The sequence below is a fragment of the Trichoderma harzianum genome, assembly GCF_003025095.1.
Source record: "Trichoderma harzianum CBS 226.95 unplaced genomic scaffold M431scaffold_5, whole genome shotgun sequence".
Taxonomy (NCBI): Eukaryota; Fungi; Ascomycota; class Sordariomycetes; order Hypocreales; family Hypocreaceae; genus Trichoderma; species Trichoderma harzianum.
Genome location: NW_020209253.1, coordinates 1,768,211 through 1,791,491, shown reverse-complemented (window position 1 = coordinate 1,791,491; position 23,281 = coordinate 1,768,211). Strand labels below are relative to the sequence as shown.

Genomic DNA, 23,281 nt, shown 5'->3' with positions numbered 1-23,281 from the left:
CTGCAAGGCAAAGCGGCTCGTTGCGTTGAATGGTTGTCCTTTTTTAGACACCGATAGAAGGAGGTATGCCAAAGGTTAGAGTGGAATACAGGTATACAGTTCTATTAGGTGCATTTGGAAAATGCATCACTTTGCACACTTTGTTCACATACACACGAATACGCGAGTGAAATCGAAAATAGAAGGTGTGTTGGGAATAAATGTCATTTGTCTATCTACAAATTTGCTTTTGTGCATCGCTCTTCTATTCGCAACGTCAAAGATTCAAACTGTGCCAGCCGCTTAGTAAACCTCAAGCACATATCGTCCGTCCTCCTTGAGCCTCTCAATCTCCTTGCTCGGGTCAACCTTCTTGCCTGAAGCCTTGGCCTCTGCGGCAATGGCCTCCTTGAGCACCGCCGTCACATCAGGCACAGGCCACGTAGGACCGCAGAGGTAGAAGCTACCGCCCTCCTTGATGTACGCCTGCACGATGCTGTCCAAGGTCTCGCGCATCCTGTCCTGGATGTAAATCTTCTTGGGCTGGTCTCGCGAGAAGGCGCTTCCGACGAGGGTGACGACGCCGGCGGCGAGATAGGCCTCCCACTCCTCGCCGTAGAGGTACTCCTCGCGCTGGTGACGAGAGCCGAGGTACAGCAGGATGGAGCCAATCTCCTTGCCCTGGGCCTTTTGCATGGCACGGTACTGGACGAAGGCGCGGAAGGGCGCCAGGCCGGTTCCGAGACCGGCCATGATGAGCGGCGCGGTGTCCTTGGTGGGCAGCTTCATGACGGAGGGCTTCACGGAGACGGTGACGGTGGCGCCGGGCTGGAGGCGGCTGAGGTACTGCGTGGCCTGGCCGGTGCGGGTGCGGCCCTTTGTGTCGACCCAGTCGACGACGACAATCATGAGCGCGACGCTGGTGGGGGTGACGGCCTGCGCGGAGGCGATGGAGTACTCGCGGCGCTTGAGCGGGCTGACAATCTTGACGAGATCGTGGAAGCTGGGGCGGGCAGAGCTAAACTCCTCGAGAATGTCGACGTAAGTCACCGTGTCGACCTCGGAGCGGCGCTTGAACTCGGCCGCTCCATCGTTTCCGCCCAGGGCAGCCAGCTTCTTCTTCTGAAGGTCGTCGGTGGCGAACTCAGATAGGGCCTCGTAGAAGCGCTTGGGGGGCTTGCCGAGGATGTCGACGTTTTGCGTGAGAGCCTGGAACACGGTGCGGACCTCGAGGGCGGTGGCGTTCTCGCGAGAAGGCACCTGGACGAGCTCTGCGGGGTTGAGGCCGTAGAACTCGATGAAGGCGTTGACCTGCGCCTCGTCGTTCTCGGCGTGGATACCCAGGGCCTCACCGATCTTGTAGGTGAGACCGGAGTCGCCAAGGTCGAACTCAATGTGGAAGATGTTACGGTCGTAGTCTGAAGGTGTCAGACGGCGGTTCTCCTTAACACGGACGGTAGAGGTCTTGACAGAGAGGTCGGGGCGCAGGGTCGTCTGAGTGCCATAAGCCTCCTTGAAGACGATACCCTTGGCGGCGATCTGCCAGTCGTGGAGTTGCAGAGCCTGCTCGGCCTCCTCCTTTTGGAAGGGGACAAAGCCAGTTGGCTGCAGACCTGTGGGCAAAACGTGGTGGACGAAATCAGGCTCAACCTCTGACCAGGTAGCCGGGACCTCGAGTTCGGAAAGAACCTGGACAAGAGCGTTGCTGGTCTCTTGCAGGATAGCCTGGGCTCCGACAACCTCTGCAAGTCCCTCGGAAGAGATTCCTGGCAAAGCAGTTTGCAAGAAGGAGAGCTCGAGGAGTAGCTTGGCGATGGATGCATCCTTCTCGAAAGCAGGGGAGACAGCAGGGTCCAACACGATGACACCGACTTCCTTCTCTTGGATTCCCTTGCGCAGGGAGGCTGAAAGTCGCTTTTCAACGTCGGCAGTGTTGAAGTTGGGCAGCTTAATGAGGAGCTTGCCGCCACGGACGATGTTGGCCAACACATCAACATCCTTCAGGACCTTTTCATCACCAACGACCACAACGTCGGCTTCAGTGACAGGGTAAGGGGCCTCCAAAGCAGACTTGGAAGCACGAAGATCAGTTCGGACAATGCCTCCCTGGGTGAAGTTGTCATAAGTCTCAAACAGGTGGACGTTTGTGGTCGACTCCTGGGCAAGGAGTGTGCCGATAGCAGCAGGCGACTTGACAGAGACAGAGTTGTCAACATCCCAGAAGGTGAACTGCTGGGACTTGACAAAGAGAGAGGGCACGGGCTTGACCTCGCCGTCGTTTCCAAAGATCTTGTGCAGAGTGCCGACCAGGCCCTGAGGGGTCAGGAAATGAGCAGGAGTATACTTGATGTCCAGAACCTCGGGCTGCTGATCAAACTTGCCGGCGAAGGTGACGGCCGTGAGGACATCACCGTACAGAGCCGACTGGGTGGCCTCGTCCGCCACGGCGATCTCATTGTTCACCTGGCCCAGCACGGCAATGGTGCGAGCAGAGGCGGGGATGGCCTTGAGGAAAGCCTCCTCGATGAAAGGTCGGTAGACACGAACATTGATGACACCGACCTTGGCTCCGTCGGCGGCAATCTTGTTGAGAGTCTCCTTGGCGACTTGCGCCTCGACACTTCCCAGAGCAACAAGGACGACATCTGGGGTCTCGTGTCCGGAGTATTCAAATGGCTGGTAGACAGTGCCGAGCTCATCGTTGAAGAGTCTCAGGAGTTCCAAAACCTTGCCTGCGGTATCGAGGTGCTGGTTCAACTTGCCAGCCTCCTCAACAAGCTTGGTGTACAAGTCGGCGACACCGGCCTCGCTCAAAGCATCGACAATTCTCAGAGTCTCTCTGGGAAGGCGAATGCCGTCGTAGATGTGGAGGGTAGGGACGACAGTAGCCAGCAGCGTTGAGAAGAGTGACATGTGCTGAGACTCATACGCGGAGGAGCTGGCAACCAAACCCAAGCCAAGGTCTTCGGCCAGTCTCAGAGCAACATCATAGTCAGAGACGAGGCCGTTGGCGTCGCTGTAGTCGGCGGCGGCAACATGAGCCACAAAGGGGCTTGAGAGGTTGTAAAGAAGCGAGAGCTGGTCCAAGGCTCCACGGAGGTTCTGGAGAGAACCTGACGGGGCCAGCAGCGTCTGAGGGATATGGCGCTTGCTGACGTCGAAATCCGGCGAGAAGATGTAGCCTAGGGCCAGAGCACCGGCACCGGTTCTGGTCTGAAGAGGCAGGACATCGGGGGCGTATCCGTGGATGTTCTTGCTCTCCTCGACAGCCCACTGCTTGGCAGCAACATCAAGGTCAAAGGTGGGAGGGGAGTAGGAGAAGATCTTGTCAGAGAGCTTGTAGGCAATCTGCTGGACAAGGAGCTGGGCAGTGACATACGTCGGGCCAGAGATGGCCGACAGAGGCACCTGCTTGCCAAAGGGCAAGGTGGAGGATTCTTCAACCTTGGACGCCATTTTCAGAGGAATTTCAAGTGTTCCAAAGGTTCAGCGAATCTCCAAGTCTGAGTGATGGCAACAGACTTAAAAAGAGAAGAAGAGCTGGGGAAACCGAGGAAGAGGAGGAGGAGAACGGAGAGGAGAAACTCGAGCAGCAAATACGAACAAAATAAGCCCATGGCAATCGTGGATCGCCCCGGACGGGAGAGCCAGCCACGGATTTGTCAGGGTCCATTCTGCACCAAACGAATGACTTTTTTTCTCTTTCTGCGTGCAAAGCAGCGAATTCTACCACCTTGACTGGCTTCGAGATGCAAATTGTTGATACCGGGACCGAATCACGCAATTCTCTTAGACCGCGTTGGGCTTAGCGCCGATGATGCCACTCGCCGAACCCTCCCCGGAGGGACGGGAGAACCCACTTTATTTTGTCTGCAGCGGCGTGATTGGCCCGGACTGTCGGCCAGGCTTTGGGGGGGAGGACCGACTTCCGACAGCGCTTTGAAGAGATGTGACTTGTATGAGTAATTTTGGGCAGTTATTGCTGATGGGAAGAGGAAATTTGATGTTCCGGGCTGTTGAGGTTTTATTAGTGCGGGGATAGAAGGTGATAATGTTTTCTTATCTAATGATTGTATTGGGTTGGATGAGTAGAAAGAAATGTACGTTGAAAAGGTACATACATATGCAGCCATCCGAGAAGGAAAAAAAAAGACTATCCTAATTCAGACAGTTGGGCCAATAGCGGCAATCCCACAGGAAAATCCAGAATGTTACTAAGGCTGCAAAGGGGGAACACAGTGCTGTATATTGAGTTTAGTACTTGGTAAAAGCGAATAAGACGAGATGATGCGGTCGCGATGACCCGGCTATGTTGCAATAGAAGGGATATTGGTATATGCTACCAAAGACCAGTCTCGACATTTATTGAGACTGCTTACCTACATAAACAATTATTGCTGACTTTATTCTGAATCAAAACGAACGTGCCTTTTATACGAGTACACGATACGAGTACAATCAGATGGTGACTGCCTGCTACCTACGGTAGTCATCCCACCATATGCTGTCTCACTCGCCTTGATCTTGTAAGATCTGATACACGCAAACACGCACAACAAGGTAGACCAGTGAGCTACTCGGGCATGACCCATCTTGAATATTTCCAACTTTGTCTCCTATTGGTCCCCTGGGCACGATGTATGTATGTACATCAGATAAAAGAGGCGACTCATTCAGTGTCAAGTGTCTTGGATGAACCATCACGTGACCCGACTCAGGATGACGTCGGACTGTCGCTTCGTTGTTTGTCAGCAATTCAGCACAAATGTCGCGATGCCACAATGCTTTGATGGCTCGAGGGAAATGTGCCTTGATTACGCCACAGATGCGTCGAGCTGACCTCTGTAGAGCATCCAAACTGACATATTCAAACCGACTCCAAGTTCCTCTCAGCTCGGTCACGTGCAACGCGTAGAAAGCCAACAGCTGTCTCTTGCAACGCGTCCTGTCTTTCCAGCAGCTTCTAGCACAATAAACGCTGTAATACAGTGAACACGTCAAGAGCAAGACTGACAAACGAGAGCTCGCCATCACATTATTATGCTTACGGGGACTGCGTGGCTTTTGCGAGATACAAAGGGCGTTGTTGGTTGATGACGGCAGCCTCCCAACTAGGATCCCTGCAGACTGCGATATTTGTGCGGATTTTAGCGTCAAAAGCCAGCCAGGAGAGTTTCAGCGTTTCCTTATAAATAAACGACATCGACAGCAGCAACCAAGACGAACATCCTTTTCTTCTTCATCACTGCATCTGCTTTCATCCCTATCATACTCGGTTAATTACAGCTCTTTACGAGGAAAAAAAATCTCGTTAGAGTGCTTCACGACTACCTACTTTGTGCAACACCACCTAGGACCTTTATCATATCTTCCGCTGGACGCTTTCATCACTACTGCCGTAAAACCCCCCGCCAACGCATCCTTTTAGGGTGCCCATACCTACTTAATCGCCGATTGGTGCAACAGACAACAACACGGCAGGTCGTACATGATGCCTTTGTCTAACACAGCTACGACAGCCTTTCTGCTGGGGAACCTCCACTGTCCATCATGTGTGACCCTCATCAAGTCGCTTCTGCAAGAGACGTTTGGTGACAAGATTGTTTGGGTATCACCAAATCTGGTGACATCCATCGTGACAGTTGAGCACGATGACCATTCGCCCGACTTTGTCCGTGCTATCGGCAAGACGCTTGAAAATGTCGGCTTCGAGATTTGTGGAGTCGATACCACTGCCTCCGGTGCCGAAGAGCTAAACAACAATCCTCAAAGCGATGACATGCCTGAAAGCAGCGGCTTCTTTGACAGCTGGTCCAGTCTATGGGCGCAGAAGCAGCCGGCGCCGGCAGTAGAGGCCACTAAGGCTGCGCATCTGGAGAACTGTGAGGCGTGTAAAGCACACAGGCCACACGATGAAGAAGATGCCGACCAGAAGCTAAAGTCGTCCTTTTCGTCTTCGAGCCTACGCAAGGATCCGACCATCGATACAGTCCCGCTTGATGCTGTTGTCACTGGAGATGAGAGTCCGCCCCCCTTATGGCGAGCGACAGTGTCTGTTGGCGGCATGACCTGCGCGGCTTGTGTTACCGCCATAACGGACGAGCTACAGAAGCTCTCCTGGGTGTCAAAGGTTGCCGTCAACCTGGTTGGAAACAGCGCCACGATCGATTTTGTCGGTGTGGATAAAGAGAAGGAGCTTGTCGAAGCAATTGAGGACATCGGCTACGATGCTGCAATTGATCAGGTGGTTGACCTCAATGAGAAGAAGTCCCTGTCAGACGAAAGACATGTGGAAATCAGAATCGATGGCATATTTTGCCCGCGTTGCCCTCAGAGGATCAGCCAGACCTTGAAGAGCTTCGGCACCCATGGTGTACAGATCCTGGCACTTCCGTCCGCAGAGCACCCCATCCTAAAGATCCGTTACATTCCAAACTCTCCTAAATTCACCGTCCGCCACATCTTGAGAAGCATCGAGGCCACAGATCCATCTCTCCGGGCAAAAATATACCACCCACCGACGCTTGAAGAGCGGTCGAGGGCTATTAGGACAAAGCATACCCGACAGCTATTCTACAGAGAGATGTTGACCCTTGTTCTGGCCATTCCCACATTCGTTCTGGGCATAGTGTACATGAGTCTTGTGCCAGACTCCAACTCCACCAAGCATTTCCTGATGAAGCCGTGGGTATCTGGCCTTAGCCGAGTTGAGATTATTCTCTGTCTCCTCGCCACGCCAGTGTACTTTTTTGCAGCCGACGTCTTTCATGTAAGAGCTATAAAGGAGCTGAGGACCCTGTGGCGTAGTAGCAGTCGTACGCCATTCCTGCAGCGGTTCTACAAATTTGGCAGTATGAACATGCTCATGTCTCTCGGAACAAGCATTGCATATTGGTCTTCCATCGGCCAGATGATTGCCGCAGGAGCTGATGGCGATGCTGACATTCCAGAGGACCGGTTTTATTTCGACTCTGTGGTCTTTTTGACCCTCTTCCTTCTTGCCGGTCGGCTGATTGAGGCGTACAGCAAGTCCAAGGCTGGAAATGCCGTGGAAGCCCTGGCAAAGCTGAGGCCGACCACTGCTCTACTTGTAGAGCAAGATAAGCTGCAAGGTCAAATTACTACGACGATAGACATGGACCAGCTAGAGCACGGAGACGTTATTCGAGTCCCTCATGGCTCATCACCGCCAGTTGACGGCGTGATCCTATCTGGCGAAACGATTTTTGATGAATCGAGTCTGACAGGCGAATCAAGGCCCATCAAGAAGGGTGAAGGAAACGAGGTGTTTGCGGGAACCGTCAACAAGGGAGCTGCGGTGGTGGTCAAAGTCACGGGAACTTCTGGCAAGTCTATGCTTGATCAAATTATCGAGGTCGTCAGAGAAGGGCAAGCCAAGCGAGCACCAATGGAACAAGTAGCCGACCTTTTGACCTCGTACTTTGTCCCGGTGGTGACTCTGATAGCCATCATCACATGGGCTGTCTGGATGGCGCTCTCGTTTACCCATAATGTGTCAAGTGACGAGTTGGATTCATCAGGAGGCTCAACCGCGTTTGCTTTTCAGTTTGCCATTGCCGTGTTTGTCGTTGCTTGCCCGTGTGGACTGGGTTTGGCTGCTCCAACGGCAATTTTCGTTGGCGGAGGTCTCGCAGCCAAGTACGGAATCTTGGTCAAGGGCGGCGGTGAGGCATTTGAGAAAGCCAGCAAGGTGGGCTGCGTGGTCTTTGACAAGACAGGGACGCTCACGGTCGGAGGAGAGCCTCAAATCACCGACTCTGCTCTCTTCCCTGATGGAGCCGTTGATGGACTCAGCGAAGGAACTCTCCTCTCTGCCATGAAAGCTACGGAAGAAAACAGTAGCCACCCCATTGCAAAGGCCATAGTTGGATTCTGCAAGACGGATGCCAAGCCGGTTGAGCTCGAGCAGATTGAAGAGGTGCCGGGCAAGGGCATCAAGGCCAGCTGCAAGAATCAGGCTTTTGACATTGCTGTGGGCAATGAGAGCCTGATGAAAGACTTGTCTGCCAAAATATCTTCCAATGTCAGGGGCTTGCTGGAGACGTGGAAGCAGGAAGCCAAATCTGTTGCGCTCATCGCAACACGGCTTCATGATGGTGGCAAGTGGGCAGTCACTGCCGTGCTCTCCATCTCGGACCCCATCCGCGAAGAGACGCTGCCGGTCCTCGAGGCACTACAGAAGCGTGGAGTGGAGGTATGGATGCTCTCAGGAGACAATGTGACCACGGCGCAGGCCGTGGCTCAGAGGGTGGGCATTCCCACGTCCAACGTGCTCGCTGAGGTTTTGCCCTCGGAAAAGGCGGCCAAGATCAGTTATCTCCAAGGCTCGATGGGCAGCAACGGTCAGCGTCCGATGGTTGCCATGGTGGGAGACGGCATCAACGACTCGCCGGCGCTTACGACGGCGGACGTGGGCATCGCCATTGGCTCCGGCAGCGACGTGGCTATTTCGAGCGCCGACTTTGTGCTGGCCACGTCGAACCTGCACTCGGTGCTGACGCTCCTGGACCTCAGCCGTGTCGTCTTCCGCCGCATCAAGATCAACTTTGGGTGGGCGGCTGTGTACAATGTGTGTGCGATCCCTATTGCAGCCGGGTGCCTGTACGCTATCAAGACGTCGAGCGGCTCGCACGTCAAGCTGGACCCCGTGTGGGCCTCGCTCGCCATGGCTCTTTCGAGCATCAGTGTGGTGTTGAGCAGTCTGAGCCTGCGGACGAAGATTCCTTGGCTTGGATTCCGCAATAAGCAGGTTGTGTGATTCTATGGTGTTGTTGTTTAAGCATTCAGGGCTATTGTCGTCTTTGTCTTGGCAGTCAAGGTTATTTTTGGAGGGCGCAGGGCGTGGGTTACTACGGTTGGGATCTCTCTTTTGGATGGACCATGTGTTGGCAGTTGAGCATTCGTATGGGAGTATATGTTATGTTTAGCATAGTCCAAGTAGTTTTAATCCTATAATGGCAGCCTATTGTTTCATGTTGGCTCAAGTCTAAATCCTCCAGTATGCACTCACAGCCATCAAACAGCTCGATTTAATCTATTCAGCTTCCCTATTCATATTAACAAATGGATATAAATAAATATAAACATAGTCGGGATCTGCAAGGCCCAGCGTTTTCTGTTGCCTCGGCGGCCGGGACGCTCAACTCGGGCCCGAAACCGTCGCCGCGTGCGGCTTAGACAGACCCGAAAAAATCGAGGCTCAGGGCTCAAAGCGATCCATGGGATCCTTTTCTGCTCCAAGTTTTGCAGGTACTTTGAATGCAAGTACCGCTACTTTCTTTCACATCTACGATCTAATTCCTTTATTCCTTCTGGGGGCTGTAAAATCCCAGCGTTAAGGGTAAGTTTAAATGCACTTGGTCTGGATGACGGGTCATTTTACCATCCTTGGGCGGCAATGGAATTTCATCGCGTGCCCGTGCCCCCCCAACAAAGAAAAGAAAGCCGGAAACGGAGTGTATAAGTTGGGCTGGGGGAGGCGCAGCAGGATTTTGTTAGTAAAGTCAGCGTCTGGGTGTTTGTGTTAGTAGTTGTTAGATGGTGCGATTTCCATGGCCGGGTCACTGCCATAGTTGGTAGGGCTTGTCAGCTCATGTGAGATCGGGGGTGAAAACAAGGCGACCCCAAGCCAGGGCCATGGCCATTGCTCAGCAGCATGTACATACATGGGGCAGAATTTGGAATTCGATTCTATTATTGTTTGATGCTCCGTCGATACAGTAACCCAACAGCAGCTTTTTGTTGGTAGTGTGTACATGTATTTGCTTTGTTTGTTTCTTGCAGCCCACATGTAATTTCAATAATCCCCCAATCTGATATCCCGCATCAAGCAAATAAACAAAGAAAAAAAAAACATCAAATCTTAAATCCAAGGTTCGTGCAACTGTCATCTTGAACAAAGGAAATCGGGCATCATGCAGTAGCACCACCTACACGAAATTGGACAAAAGCACGATGAGGCATGTCCCCGTAGAAGGGGGGGGGGGGGGGGGGTGTCACAACTACTGCAAACAGGCAAACAAACAATATGGGAAGAAAATGTCACACGCCGTCATAATTCCCGATTCCTTCAAAGGAGAGAAGAAAAAACATGTCATGGTTTGTTAATGAAACGAAGGAATCCTCTTCCCGAAATCCCGTCGCTCTCGCTCTTCGGCAATAACAAGCTAAAAAAAACAATGTGCCTCACCGCAGCAAAAAAGAACAACGAAAGAAAGCCGAACCCGACTGCATAACACACACCCAAATCCCAAATCAAGTAAAACCTTCTCTATACATCAATAACCAATCTTTATTTCCGAACCCGTAATTCTCCGTGGTACAAACAACATCATCATGCAATGTAATTGAAGGCCACTTCGTACACGATAGCCCAAAAGGGCAGTGTGTATTACTCACTCCAACTCCCGCAAACACGCATACGAACACGGCGTTTCTGGGCATCGCCATAATGACAAAGAACAAAGCCACACTCCGACCTACGTACGCATTTTCGCCTCCCCATCAATCTCTCCGACTTGTTCTTCAATGTTTCCCCGTGAATGCGTCATCTTTGTACTCCCCTGCACAAACCATCAATCAAACCATGTAAATAAATAAAAAAATAAATAAAAATAAAAAAATGCAAAGGCTGACAAGATCGGCCGTGCTCAACACATCATCGGCCGCAAAAGCACGCATGGACCATCCACACCTGTAATTACTCCGTTGACTTGACAGACAACCTTCATTCACACGATTTTTTTTAACGCCGATCTGGCTGCATCTCAAATGCCGAGCCACGGGCGCAAGACAAAGGCGGGATAAAAAAACACAAGTGCTGACGGACAAACGGGCAGTGATCAATAAAATAAGCTGCTTTGGTGCTTTCTGATATTGATGAAGACATCCTCTAAAAAATCTAGAGAGGTGATTATCTAATTGTAGATTGCAGTAATTCTTGAGATCCTCTTAAGGAAAATCACAAAAGAAATTAGGCAAAGTAATAAAAAAAGAAGTTATCCAAAGATGTCTCTCCTCCGAAGAAAATATCGGGCAGTAAAAAAAGCAAATCCCACCATGAAAAAAACTCCAAGAAATTCCCTTGACCCCCCATTTCCCTTAGCCAAAAGCAGGGTTTATCCCAACCCATTGTAAGCAGGCCCCTAGTTTCCCCCCTCTGCCCTTCGTCGACTTCGCCTCGTTGGCAGACCAAACCAGAACCCGCAAATAGAAACATGACAAAAAACACGGACCCGTTTCCCATGGCCTAAGATTTCGCTTGGCGTATGCACATGATATCTTTGTATAACAAATTGATTGTGATTGAAATGTGAAAAAAAGGTGGTGGTGATTAGGCGATTGTCAAGAACATGTCCCGCTGTCGATGCGCTGGCCATGCAGCTCTATCTCGGAGAGGCAGTCTTGTAGTAAATGTATGATTGATGGGGTGTGGGCAATAAAGCAAACAAAAGACAATCCGCGACGCCATGCTTTTTGTAACACAAAAGTGATTTAGTGTTGATGGAACAAAGGAAATAGAAAAAATAGAAAAAAAAACGCCCAGGATTTGACTCTGCAAATCGATGCGAAAACGGGAGATTTATCGGACGGCGACGGCGGCGGTGCCGATGAGGCGCTCCCACAATGCGCGCCTGTGTCGCTTCTTGGTCGTGACCTCGTTGAGAGGCTCGTAGGAGTCCACCGAGGAGATGTCGTAGGAGAGCATCCGCGCGCTGGCCTGCATCTTGGGCTCCTCCCTGTCCATGACGATCTGGACGGGCGAGTCGTACAGGCTACCCTGGCTAGTGCCATACAGGTACGGCGACGGGGACTGCTGTCTGCTCGAGGCGATAGACGAGGCATACGAGCTGGCAGAGCTGTAGACCAGGCCCGGAGGGGTGACTGAGCCGTTGCTGTTGGCGCGGTAGTGGTCGGGGCTGGCGTGGCGAGATCGGGAGCTCCGGGACGAGACCGGGCTGGGGTAGCGGGCCGCGGCGGCATACAATTCCTGCTGTCGCTTCTTCTCCTCGCGGTGACGCATCTTGCGGGCGTGCCTCTCGGCGATTTTGATGCGCAGGGGCTCGAGGAAGGAGTCCAGCTCGCGGTACAGGTCGTGCTCGGTGATTCTCAGCTCCCACTCGAGCAGGAAGAGAAGCTGCTTCTCCATCAGGTTGACCTCGGTGCGGGTGAAGCCAAAGCTGTAGTAGTCGGTGTTCATGTGGGTGTAGTTGGCCCAGTGCTTGTTCTTGGGCGAGCTGTCGTTGAGGTACTTGGCCGACAGGATCAGGGCCGCCAGGAAGATGCGGTGGGTGGTGCATCGCAGGCCGCGGGCCATGGGCTGCAGCTTGGACTTGAGGCGGTTGAGGTAGACCAGAGTCGACATGAGGGTGGGCACCTGGACATTGGAGGAGACGACCAGCTGGGTGATGAACTCGTCCAGCGTGGGCAGCGCATCGTCGGTGCTGCAGACGGCTCGGGGCTCGGGGGTGCGTGGTGGAGTGAGAGGCCGGTCCTGGCCCTTTGATGATGATTCCCTGGGTGGCGGCGGCATCAGGGTCGAGTCGCAGGCAATGACGTTGTGAGCAGCATTGGCCAGGTACGAGATCATATCCCGGCTGACGGGCTGGTAGACGAACTGCTCCAGGGCAGCCTTGTTGAGGTCGTCCATGGAGAGGAATGATCTTGACGCCATGGTGGTGTGTGTGTAAGTGATGGCCCAATGCAAGAGTGGGCTGTCGGGATTCGGCGGTGAGTCGTTGTAATTAAAGAGAAGATACTGCTGTTTGATGGATGGGAAAGAGCAAAAAGCAGAGACGGAGACAAAGACGTGATGATATATAAAAGATCAAAGGCGGCAACCACAGAAGGGGGTGACTGAGAGATGCGAGAGAGAGATGATAGAGCAAGTTGGAGGGAGAAGAGTCTTGAGCCGAGGATGGAGCCCAAAAGACAAAAGGAGGACGGGATCTGGAGGGTTGCAAGGAGACGATGGAGAGGAAAGAGGAAGAAGAGAAAAAGAGGAACGAGGACGAGGATGAGGATGAGGATGAGGGATAGCAAATGTATTAAAACGAGGTATCGCAGTCAGTCAGACACGAAAGGACGTGTGCATGTGGCCCTTTTTTAGTCGAGCCAGTGACCTCTGCTTCTGACGTTTGGGGTGTACACGAGGCTGTATACGTGCAAGCAAAGTACAGCGGTACAAGCACCAGCTGGCAGTCCAGGCGCTAGCGATGCGCCACAGGGAGGGTTGGGCCTTGTTGGTGTGCCGGCGGGGATGCCTGCGGGCTGCAGGGGTGGGCGATGGAGGGTAGGTCCCAGGTATGGAGGGTACCAGGCCGCAAGGAGGGGTACCTGGGGGGGAGGTACCGGCAGACAGCCAACGGCGGCGTGGCACGGCGACCGATGCTAATGTACTGCAGTCGACGTGGCGGGCCTTGGGGCGGTCAGAGACAAGACAGCCTGTACAAGCACCACAGGTACCGGAGCGTCGCAGCTGTGGGTGGCTGGGGGTGCTAAGGTGCTAGTACGTACCGGGAGCGGGTACAAGTACGAGTACGTTTACGCGCGGTGAGGGTGGCGGTACGGTACCTGTACGGGAGTACTCGGTCAGTACACGCAGAGCAGAGCAGAGCAGAGCAGAGACAAGGTACCGGCGCTCGGTCGGGCTTGCTGGCAGACGCTGGGCGGGGCGGACGGCCAGGCCGACAGGGATTCTCAGCAGGGCTCGTTTAGAGTTGAAGGTGTCAGTCAGTCAGTCCGTTCGACAAAGGCCGTTTTTCGGTTCGGGGGAGCGGCAGCTTCGGTGGCGAAGGATTGGCTGGTGATGGCTGTGTTGGCGTTGTGTTGTGATGGATATGGAATATGGAAAGATTCCGAAGGAATACGCAAACAAAAAAAGATGAATAGGCTGATTGATTGCTGAAGATGTGGTGAGAGAGAGATGGGCAGATAGAGGGCTGACTTGAGATGAGTCAAACCAATCAATCTGTAATATTATAAGATGGAATCTTCAGAGTCGCCAATTTGATGCAAACGATGCCGTGTCTAAGGGATGGCCAAGACAAGACAAAGACAAAGCCGTGCGTAAAGAGGGTTGGCAGAAAAAATGTTTAAGGCAAAATGAAAAGACTCATAAAACAGAAAAGAGCGAGAAATGTTTGCTTTGTTTCCCGACCCGTCCGGTTCGTGGGTTCCGAAAGGCACGTACGAGTATACAGTATACGTCGTGCTACCACTTATTGGCGTTCGATGGTCCGATGTGGATGAGAAAAAAACTCGTGGTCCCTCCACGATATGCCAACGTGGCGGCCGTCCGATCCAGCGGAAAGAGGGGCGAATTGATTTGTTGGGCCTGAAACGAAGGCGGTTGGATTTTTTTGGCGACGTGTCTAGCCGGCTTGCAACTTTGACAGTACTTGTAAAAAAGCAGGTAGCCCCGATTCAGACGTGGCGTCAAGGGTTGGGAGAAGAAAAAAAGACAAGAGGTTTTTCTTGTTTCTTGTTTCTTTGATCCTGAATTTTGCCTAATGGGTCACTCGGGTGTTCGGTGATTCCCTTTAGTTGTTACAAGGAAGCGAATGCGGTGAGAGCGAGGCTGCAAGTCAAAAACCTGGTCGGTAAAATGCTGGAGACGCGATCGAGTGATGCGATGCCAAGTATCAAATGCTCTCTGTAGGGCGGACAAGGCAGATATATATGATGCAGCCTTTTTTTTCTCGACTTTACAACTATATCTTTCAATAGTGGTTGGCCTGGTTTGATCTGCCCCCTTTGTAGGATCGGATTGGGATTGGAATCCAATAGCGAATAGTCCTTGTGAATGAGGGAGTCGGGAAATGCAACAAGCTCAGGCTCCAAGAAGCGCTACCGGAAGTAGATTATGCAGCCAGGCCAGATGCAGGGTCCGAGGCGTCGAATGACAGTTCAGAAGGGGTTCCGGCCAGCGGTCGATCTGAAGGAGCGAATTATCAGGTTTCTACCACGCAGTGGTATGCTGTGACGTTGTATGAAAGGATTGATCGGCAGTTGGTATCCCTTGGTGCTGGTGCCGTCAATGAAGGTCGTAATCACTGCGCTGCAGCGTTCCAGTCGTTTGGTAAGGCACGAAAAGAAGAAAAGAAGGGAGGGCTGGTAGCAAGAAAAAAGATGGGTGGGATGCAAAGACAAAGAAAATGCAACAGAAAGGAAAAAAGGAAATAAAAAAGGAAGGGGATTAAATTAGAATGAGGATGAGGATGAGGAAAGAACGAGATCGAGAAGTTGGACGATGCGATGCATTTATTAATAAATCGTCCAAACCGCCGTGACGGGACATTTCCATCTATGAAACAAACCATCAAGCAAAAATAGAATCACGCCTGTTGCCGCTGAACTACAATACTGCTACTCTCGCTATGAAACTCCAATACTATGAATCAATCTCAATCTCTGCCATCTCTCGCCCAGCCTCTCCATTCTCCATATTGTAAAACAGTCCCGGCAAGCATCCGAACGAAACGACCAGCATCGGCGCCTATCCAAGCAGCCGCCGCTCTTTGACTGGCCGCCAGAGCTTGTCGATGCCCCCCCTGGCCTCATCTCAGCCAGCGCTGCGTGGCTCGTCGCGGGTGGCCTCTGCCCGCCTTCATTGGGCCTCTGCTCGTCTTCATTGGTCCGCGGCGCTGCCATCTTGAAACCAGCTCGAATTCGAAACCTCTTTATTATTCTCCGCCTTTTTTTCCTTGCCGTCGAAACACTGCCTCCCTTGGACCAATTGCGTCCCGCGTCTCGCACAAACCTCTTGTCTGGGGCCTCTGGCCAATCACCGGCCGAGGTGCCAGCGGCAGCCGACGGCGCTGAGGCGATGCAGTGCGATCCATGGATACGATACGATGCGATGCTATCTGCGAGCAAGTGTCGCTTCAGACGAAACGGGAACGAACAAGAGCGAACCGCGGCCCGGCGCTTTTGGCGGGGAACAAAGCAAATGAATTGAAGCCAAAAGTCACAAGCACCGTGAAAAAGGGCAGAGTCATTGGACGGCTGGACAGGGCATCACTCACTGTGCTGGCAAAAGGAAAAAAGAGATCAATGCCCGAATCTGTGCCCATGTCCAGCTTGGCGTGTCTTACTGTTTGACCATGACTTGCTCTTCGCTGTTTTTAAGCCTTATCTCGCCCTTCCCTTGTCCTCGGCCAGATGATTTGCTGTCGGCTGTTGATGCGCTGGCCGCCGTACCGACCAATTGATGCCCGCCAAGGCCCCCTTCAGCTTTTCCCTCTCAGTTCAGTTAGGCAAGTCACTTTGTGAAGTGTCATATGGGGAATCCAATCCCAGAAAATGTTATCAAAGTAAAATCGAATAAATGCACATGTGAGACATCAGGTGGGTGAAAAACAGGCTGCTGCCACCATTGTAAAATTACGAGTACAAGGGGAAAGAAAGGAATGATATGGATCGCGGGAAAGCCACGCCGCAGCCGCGGGCACACCAGTGAAAAGAATCTAGACATTTTTGTGGCATTCAGTTAGTAGGTATTTTTCTTGGGGTTTCCTTTTTTTTTAATCCTTGATATTCCTCGCACTGCGTAAGACAGCACCATCCCACCCCTCCAACTTTTTTTTCGTTCCGCAAGCCGCTTCCAATGCAGGGGCAAAAAAAGTATAAAAAAGAAAAGAGCGTGAAAAAAAGCAATTTTACATTGCATGGAGGCACCGCGGCCCGAAAACTCTCTTTTCTTTTTCGCGGGCGTAAAAAAAACATCATATGATGATGTGATTGATGTGATTGACAGACAGAACGGTGATTCAAAAACTTGATATCGACAAAACATCCCATCGTCAATTCTGCCCCGTGATGTCTCTTCCCCTCTCTTCCAGCCCAGCGAGGCGTTCCTGTTCTCCGCTTATCGTCCATCTTTCACCTAGCGTTCGATTTTGTCTGGGGAATAGAGGGGACAGACGCCTCCACGTTGAAACTATTTCCTCCTCTCTCTCTCTCTCTCTCTCTATCGAATTGATGGATATACATACAGTAGTAGTAGCAGGCACTTCCCGCGAGTAAGACGCAGGTCACAAACTTTGTCCATAGAATGGGGTGTCCGACCCCTAGCCGTCCGCCGTGGCGTCTAGCTTTTCCCTCGCCGCCACCCGTACCTTTTTTTTTCCTCGTTCTGTTTTGCATGGCATGCCGCTTCTAATGACCAGCAGCAACGGGATGATTATGCCCGATATGATGCATCAAATATCATCGCCCTTCAGGGACGTGTCCGTTAAACCTTGGCCGCAAAAAAAGGAATAACCCGCTACTGTAATGCACTTGTTTGATAGCGTATATCAAATCTCCCTCCCTTACTTGTCTAGTGCCGCACCAGCTCCAGCAACGATCTTTCCGTAGTCTCTGCAATAGTCTCTGTTAGCACTTCCAACGTTTTGTGTTCCAGCGGTTCAATCAGTCCGGGGAGGGGGGTTGATCAGCTCCCTGTTTAGATCCGATCCGCGTGCAGACACGGGCAGCCAGCCGGGGGACCGGGTCTAGGTCTACAGTAGTGGGCGATAGTACAGGTACTTTGTCTGTCACGTTGCTTTTTCTGTCCGCCCTGGTTTAGAGTACTACTTGTCTCTGCAACTCAGCTTGCATTGCCGGCTGAATTAGTACGAGTATTCACGGGCATTCAATTTTGCTTTCGCTCAGCAGCTGAGTTCAGGGTAGGTGGTCAGCCAAACTCGCTTTTCTGCTCAGCTGTTGCTGTCCCTGTCATGTCCTTATCCTGTTCCATTGCCATTGATACTGTACTCCTGGCCATCAATTCTCTCCTTATCAAACTTCCAACCGGTCGACTCTCTCGGCTAAAAGCCCGTCAATCACGTCTGCCCGAGATGCTGCTTGTCTCTACCTAGCACCTAGCCCAGCGCCATCGTTTGATCCTACCGAGCTGATGCCCGTCTCATGCGATTCAGGAGCAAGCACACCAAAACTACCAAAAGACACTATCTTAGTAAACTTTTTGTCCGCCAGGGGGCAGCCTCACTGCTATGGGCGTAGCTTCTCCGCAATTCTTGTTCTCAACATGATCATCTGTTCAGCATCAAATCAATCAATCACATCAATTGGGCCCGCGCATAGCTCGATAAATAAACCAGGCAATATCGATGCAGGTCCGCCAACCTCGACTAAGGCAAGGCAATTAACAACCCCAAGTCTGTACAATACTTTGTGTAGCAGTGGGAGTACTTGTCTCCCAAGTACTGGCCTTGATGGGCACGAAAAGCAACAGCTCGCCAACCATGGCTGGGGCATGTGGCTCGTCTTTTGCTTCGTGGTGCCTGAACCGCCATCGGCCAATTCTACTCGAGGCCCAAAGCAACTTCAACTGCAAAACCAGCGATTGCGTGCACCAATCACCACCAGCCCGAAGCCTTATCGTGGGCTAACTTGGTCTTCTATCCTCCTTCTTCTTTCTCCCTCACCTCATGCAATGCCACGAGTTCGTCCAGGCCTACTGTACTGTAATGATGAGTAGGTACATACATGCAGCTACAGGAGACTTGGACATCTCATCTTATACCCACTTTTGAAAAAGTAGGTGAAGGGGGTGATACACAGAGCAAACGCAGGAAATTGGCCTTTTTGGGCGTACAAATATGTACCTTTTTTTTTTTTCTTGCTTCTCTTTCGTTCGCATGCATGGAGCCAGTACATACGTGCGAGTTATCCCATGTCCCCATGCCTTTACATGCCCCATATTCACCCCATGTAACGAGGATTTGCTTGGTACATATCCGAGCGGGTCAGCGAAAGACAACACATCAAAGCGTGGCGAGAGAAGCGTGGGGTTTGGCAAGGGAAAGAGGGCCGTCGTCGGGCCCGTGAGCGGCCATGATCCCTGACCGCTGAAGATGCAATTGTTTGGCTGCGATTGATTGATGCCATGCTGTACGGAGTAGTATCAATCAATTGGATGGTGTTACAGCTAACAGCCTAATTGCTATCTAAACTTGCTAAAGTGCTACGGGTAAGCAGAGCTGAGTTGCTGCCAGCCCAGTCATATCTCGTACACTACGGCGGATTATACGAGAGGCAACTTGGAATCGACTGATGCATTGATTGGCTCTCCCTTTCCCAGGGCAAACGACGGGCCTTGAGTGGTCGCCTCCACACATGTGACTGAGCGGGTGGCCACCATCTCCGACTCCTTTTTCCAACCTGTACAAACCAGTAGAGGTACCGTACGAGTATAATCTAGGAATGAATTGGGTGGTAATACACGCCAAAAAAGTCATGTACGAGACACGACATCGACTGGGCTCCGTAGTACGGGGCTTGTTGCCGAAATGCACGCCCGCCCGATATAGCAGTGGCAGCAGCCCAGGGCATGGATTAGATGGTAATAGTAATAACGCAGGCTTAGTTGTCAACGCCTGTGCATGATGCGAACGTTTCCATCTTTTGCTTCCATTATTCTTTCACCGCCACTGTTATGTACGGGTATCGTGTTCGGGAGAGAGAAAAAAAGAGGGACCTATGATGCCTTTTTTTTTTTCATCCCAATTTTTTTCATGCACCTAATAATAAGCAAAGCAAAGCAAAGCAAATGCTGGGTTGGGCAACATTTTCCCTTTTCTTTGGACAAATTGAGACAATTCATTATTGCTTTGATGCTGGTACAACAAGGCATCTTAGAGGTACATTCGTCGGTACCCATACTCGAGGTACATGGCGATCTTGTACTCCCGTAGTTCCCCCCGTAGACAATCAATCAATCAAACCCTCCCTCGGCCAGATCTCACTTCTTGCTCCCTCAGCGAAACATGCCTTGATTGGCTCGTGCGGCCTGAAACAAAGATGGCGCACCTTCGTTCCCTCTTGATTGAGCCCAACGCGATGCTACCTTGTACCCATCATGAAGGTAGGTACGTACCTCGAGGGGGGATTTGCGCCATCTTTCCGTGTCCCGTGTTCCCCCCATGTCGAGCTGTGGCTGACCAGGTTCATTTCAGGTTGTTGAGTGTGGCTGGAGAATCGAGACATTGCTGGGGGGACCACGCAATTTTCGCCTTCTTGGCTATGGAATCGAATACCTTGCTAAACTTGCTTACCTGGGATAAGGACAGGGTAGGCAGTTTTTGACGAGGTGCACAGCCCAGCTTTTGCGGACGAGTTTATTCGCCTTCTTGGGCTTTTTTATTTTCCCGAGTCAAAGACAGGCAAGCCAAGGAAAATGGAATCAGGTAAGCCTTGTTGGCAGCCGTAATGCTTGGTAACAAGGCACGTTAGTGATACACCACTGCACAAGTAAGATCCAAAGATGGAATGCTGTATATTCCGTAGATGCAAGGCCAAGCCCACGACTACCGACATGGATATGCATGCACAAGTTGCTAATAAGCAAGTTAAATCACACTCTTCTTACCAAAGTAACTCATACCAATCCTCCCATACTAGTACTCTGTACAGAGAGTATCAACTCGCAAAACGAGACAAAAATGCAATCCATCACACACCATCGAAATGAAACCCTCATCACAAACCAAACTCCAACATCAAGTGATGTGAGTCTCCCTCTCTTGCACGAGTCGTCGATGACGATGTGGCTCCCAGGTCACAGGATGAGGACTTTTTAGAGAATACACATCACAAGCAAAGCAAGGCGAGCTATGTAGTATGATGTAGCCACACACCCACGGTTGGGTATGTATGGCATGGCACATGCTAATGAGAGGGCTCTGGGCATGTTGGGGTAAAACGCATTGGATTTCGCAGCCTCTACTCCAACCAAACCTGTAATGCGCTCGGTCATGTGCATCTCCACTGTCACATCAAGAGAGGGGGGGGGGGGTTACAGCATAATACTCACAAAATATACTCATACGTGTAGTAAAGGGGTAAAAAAAGAAACCATGGCATCTATTGGGTACTATCGCCACGAGTTAATCATCATCCCGTTGTTTGGGCACGGAAATATCTTCATCTCATGCAGTCTAATGCAATGCAAGCACAAGTTGCTCCATCCTCTCATGTCCTTCCCAACTACGCCCTCTCACACACTCTCTCTTGTCCAAGCTTGCGCTTCCTATTCGTCGCCCATCAATGCCCCAATGTCTCACTTTTCGTCTTCTCCTCGGTCAACCGTTTCTTTCACAAGGCAGTATCGCTATCGCTATTCTTGCAACCTCTTGCTCGGGCATCCCCGGTCCATCCACCACAACTCACCAAAAGACCTCATTCACATGTCTGCAGCCTCTCTCTCGCCTTTAATCCGGAGGAATTCACTGTAATAGCTCGTGTCACTTCGTAAATTCCGTATAGACTGGCGCATCATCAGCGAATACTACCACGGTTCAAAGGACATGCCGGCTTATAGCCTTCTCAGCCCCTATGCATGTCTCACAATAAACACCCATCTCATCAGCTCTTTAGACCACGTTAGGCACTCTAACTCGGGGTGCGATGGATGCGTCCTTTTTCTTCTCCTTAGTTTTTTTTAAGCCTTACAATTCTACCTCGCTATACACTCGGGATTTGTCGCGGTTCTTGCACATGCCCTTCTGGTCCCTCGGCAATGGTCCGCCAAGCTTCCATACAATACCTTATTCAAGCTACACAGCCCCAAACCTTCAAGAAACATTGAAAGGCTGCAATTACCAAATCTCGACACAAGCCATCCCTTAATCTTAACTATTCCAGGACAGACTCTCATTGGAATCTTGTCTAAAGCCCGGAATATTCAGTAAATCTACAGCCAACAAAGCCAATAGCCGCGACCAGCCCACTTGCACCATACTTCATTGGCTAAAAGTACCTTCCCACTGTACCCAAGCGGCGCAGTTACATGGCCTACAGCCCACACGGCGCTTCCCTCTTCCGTGTTTCATCAAACGCGTCTCCAAATTAACCGCCGTTGCATTGCATCTCTCGGATCGATCCTTGAAATTTCATCGCCGGGCGGCTATCACAGCCGGTGTTGGTAAGTTTCGATTTAACATGAATGTCACCCTTGGGGAGATACAAGGGGTTTCTGCTTAGCGTGGGCGCTTACTGCGCTTTTGCGTCTAACTGGCCAATCGCTGCACCGTATTTTCTCATCTTCTTCCTTCTGCGACCCAACGTTGCCATGTAAATCCATCTTACACGGAGATGGGATTCTGAAACGCCCGGCTTACCTTGCTTTCGGATGTTCTGCTAGCCGGGAAGGTGCATGAAGGAAGTTATGTAGGTCTAGTGTCAGAAGTGACAAAATATTGTCAAGGCAAGCTGGTCTATGTCAGCAGAGGCTTTGAACAAGGACATGGGATCAGTTACCAGGCCAAGTCGGTCAAACATTTAGAAAGAGTCTATTGAATTGAACACTACTGTGCTATCTGTTTAGTGTATTCTCAAAGATGACAGGCATGTATGTTGTAGTGACTCTGAATTGACTTGCTGTTGTAACTCGTCATACATCAGAATCCCGACATTTGGGCATCCATCCAAGTATAGCAAATTTCTTTCAGTGACGCTCAACAACTATCTGTTTCTATTATGGCCATAACTACAGCCTCCGGAGCCTTGTAGCCGTCTACTGCGTAAGTCCTCGCACCGAGGTCGATAGGGCACATGTGTTCCAACGCTTGTCTTGGCTATATGGTGTGTTGTCGTCCGGATCTGTTGATGAGAAACAGATGGTCGGTGTCTCCATCGACCATCGCTGCGTATAAGCTCAGAGCCATCAGGTTTTGGGTTCGAATATTTCTTCAATTCCGGGTTGTGATGCGTGGTGTATCCCTACCTGTTTTACAGAATGCGCTGGGATGTGTGTCTTTGGACCGCCTCTACCTACTAGGTAGTAGGTAATCAGATGTTTCTCTCGCTGTCCCGGGGTATCTTTACAAAGGAATTAGATATATAATTCATCACTACTAGTCTTCTCACTCAAACTTCACGTAAAAGCATTCTGTATTTTGTTCCACGTCTCCAAGCAGCTTGTTTTGTCTCCCATTTCATAACGTGAAACCTGTTTGCATAACAGAAACAGCCGTGACTATATCAAGAGTGTGTTCAAGTGTATATTAGAAGATAGAGTGATAATTTCTTACCTCAATTTCAATGGCTAATCATCTCACACATTTCGTCATCATCCTGGAGCATTGGTTTGCGGAGACTTAACATCAAAGTAGTATACCCGCTCCATAGAACAGGATAAACATGACCAACGTCTTGGAACACGCCGACAAGACACGTCATACTTGTATCAGATTCAATCAAGTCGTGAAATGTGGCACCTGTCAAGACCAACTCTGTCATCATCACAAACCTACCACCTGAATCGTCCCGAGTCCAT

The 23,281-nt window shown here is 51.1% G+C and overlaps 4 protein-coding genes across 4 annotated transcripts; 2 read left to right on the top strand and 2 right to left on the bottom strand.

Annotated features, from left to right (window-relative positions):
- Nucleotides 1-99: 99 nt before the first annotated feature.
- On the bottom strand, nucleotides 100-3,759 carry M431DRAFT_507563 (hypothetical protein). The gene has a single exon (XM_024918986.1). It carries the CDS (start codon nucleotides 3,433-3,435, stop codon nucleotides 283-285), a length of 3,153 nt encoding a protein of 1,050 aa, XP_024775572.1. The 5' UTR covers nucleotides 3,436-3,759; the 3' UTR covers nucleotides 100-282.
- A 1,708-nt stretch (nucleotides 3,760-5,467) lies between these two features.
- Nucleotides 5,468-8,758, top strand: M431DRAFT_4827 (hypothetical protein; the record flags this gene model as incomplete). Its single annotated transcript, XM_024916058.1, has 1 exon — nucleotides 5,468-8,758. One exon carries the CDS (start codon nucleotides 5,468-5,470, stop codon nucleotides 8,756-8,758), a length of 3,291 nt encoding a protein of 1,096 aa, XP_024775571.1.
- A 2,823-nt stretch (nucleotides 8,759-11,581) lies between these two features.
- On the bottom strand, nucleotides 11,582-12,673 carry M431DRAFT_83396 (hypothetical protein; the record flags this gene model as incomplete). The annotated part of the gene is made up of 1 exon (XM_024923303.1): nucleotides 11,582-12,673. One exon carries the CDS (start codon nucleotides 12,671-12,673, stop codon nucleotides 11,582-11,584), a length of 1,092 nt encoding a protein of 363 aa, XP_024775570.1.
- A 94-nt stretch (nucleotides 12,674-12,767) lies between these two features.
- Nucleotides 12,768-13,196, top strand: M431DRAFT_411860 (hypothetical protein). Its single transcript, XM_024914945.1, has one exon. The coding sequence runs from the start codon at nucleotides 12,863-12,865 to the stop codon at nucleotides 13,106-13,108; it is 246 nt and encodes an 81-aa protein (XP_024775569.1). The 5' UTR covers nucleotides 12,768-12,862; the 3' UTR covers nucleotides 13,109-13,196.
- The last annotated feature ends 10,085 nt before the right edge of the window (nucleotides 13,197-23,281 follow it).

What these genes read in the sequence shown, in the direction of transcription:
- M431DRAFT_507563 (XM_024918986.1), bottom strand. Translation starts at nt 3,435, where the DNA reads ATGGCGTCCAAGGTTGAAGAATCCTCCACCTTGCCCTTTGGCAAGCAG.
- M431DRAFT_411860 (XM_024914945.1), top strand. Translation starts at nt 12,863, where the DNA reads ATGCGAGAGAGAGATGATAGAGCAAGTTGGAGGGAGAAGAGTCTTGAG.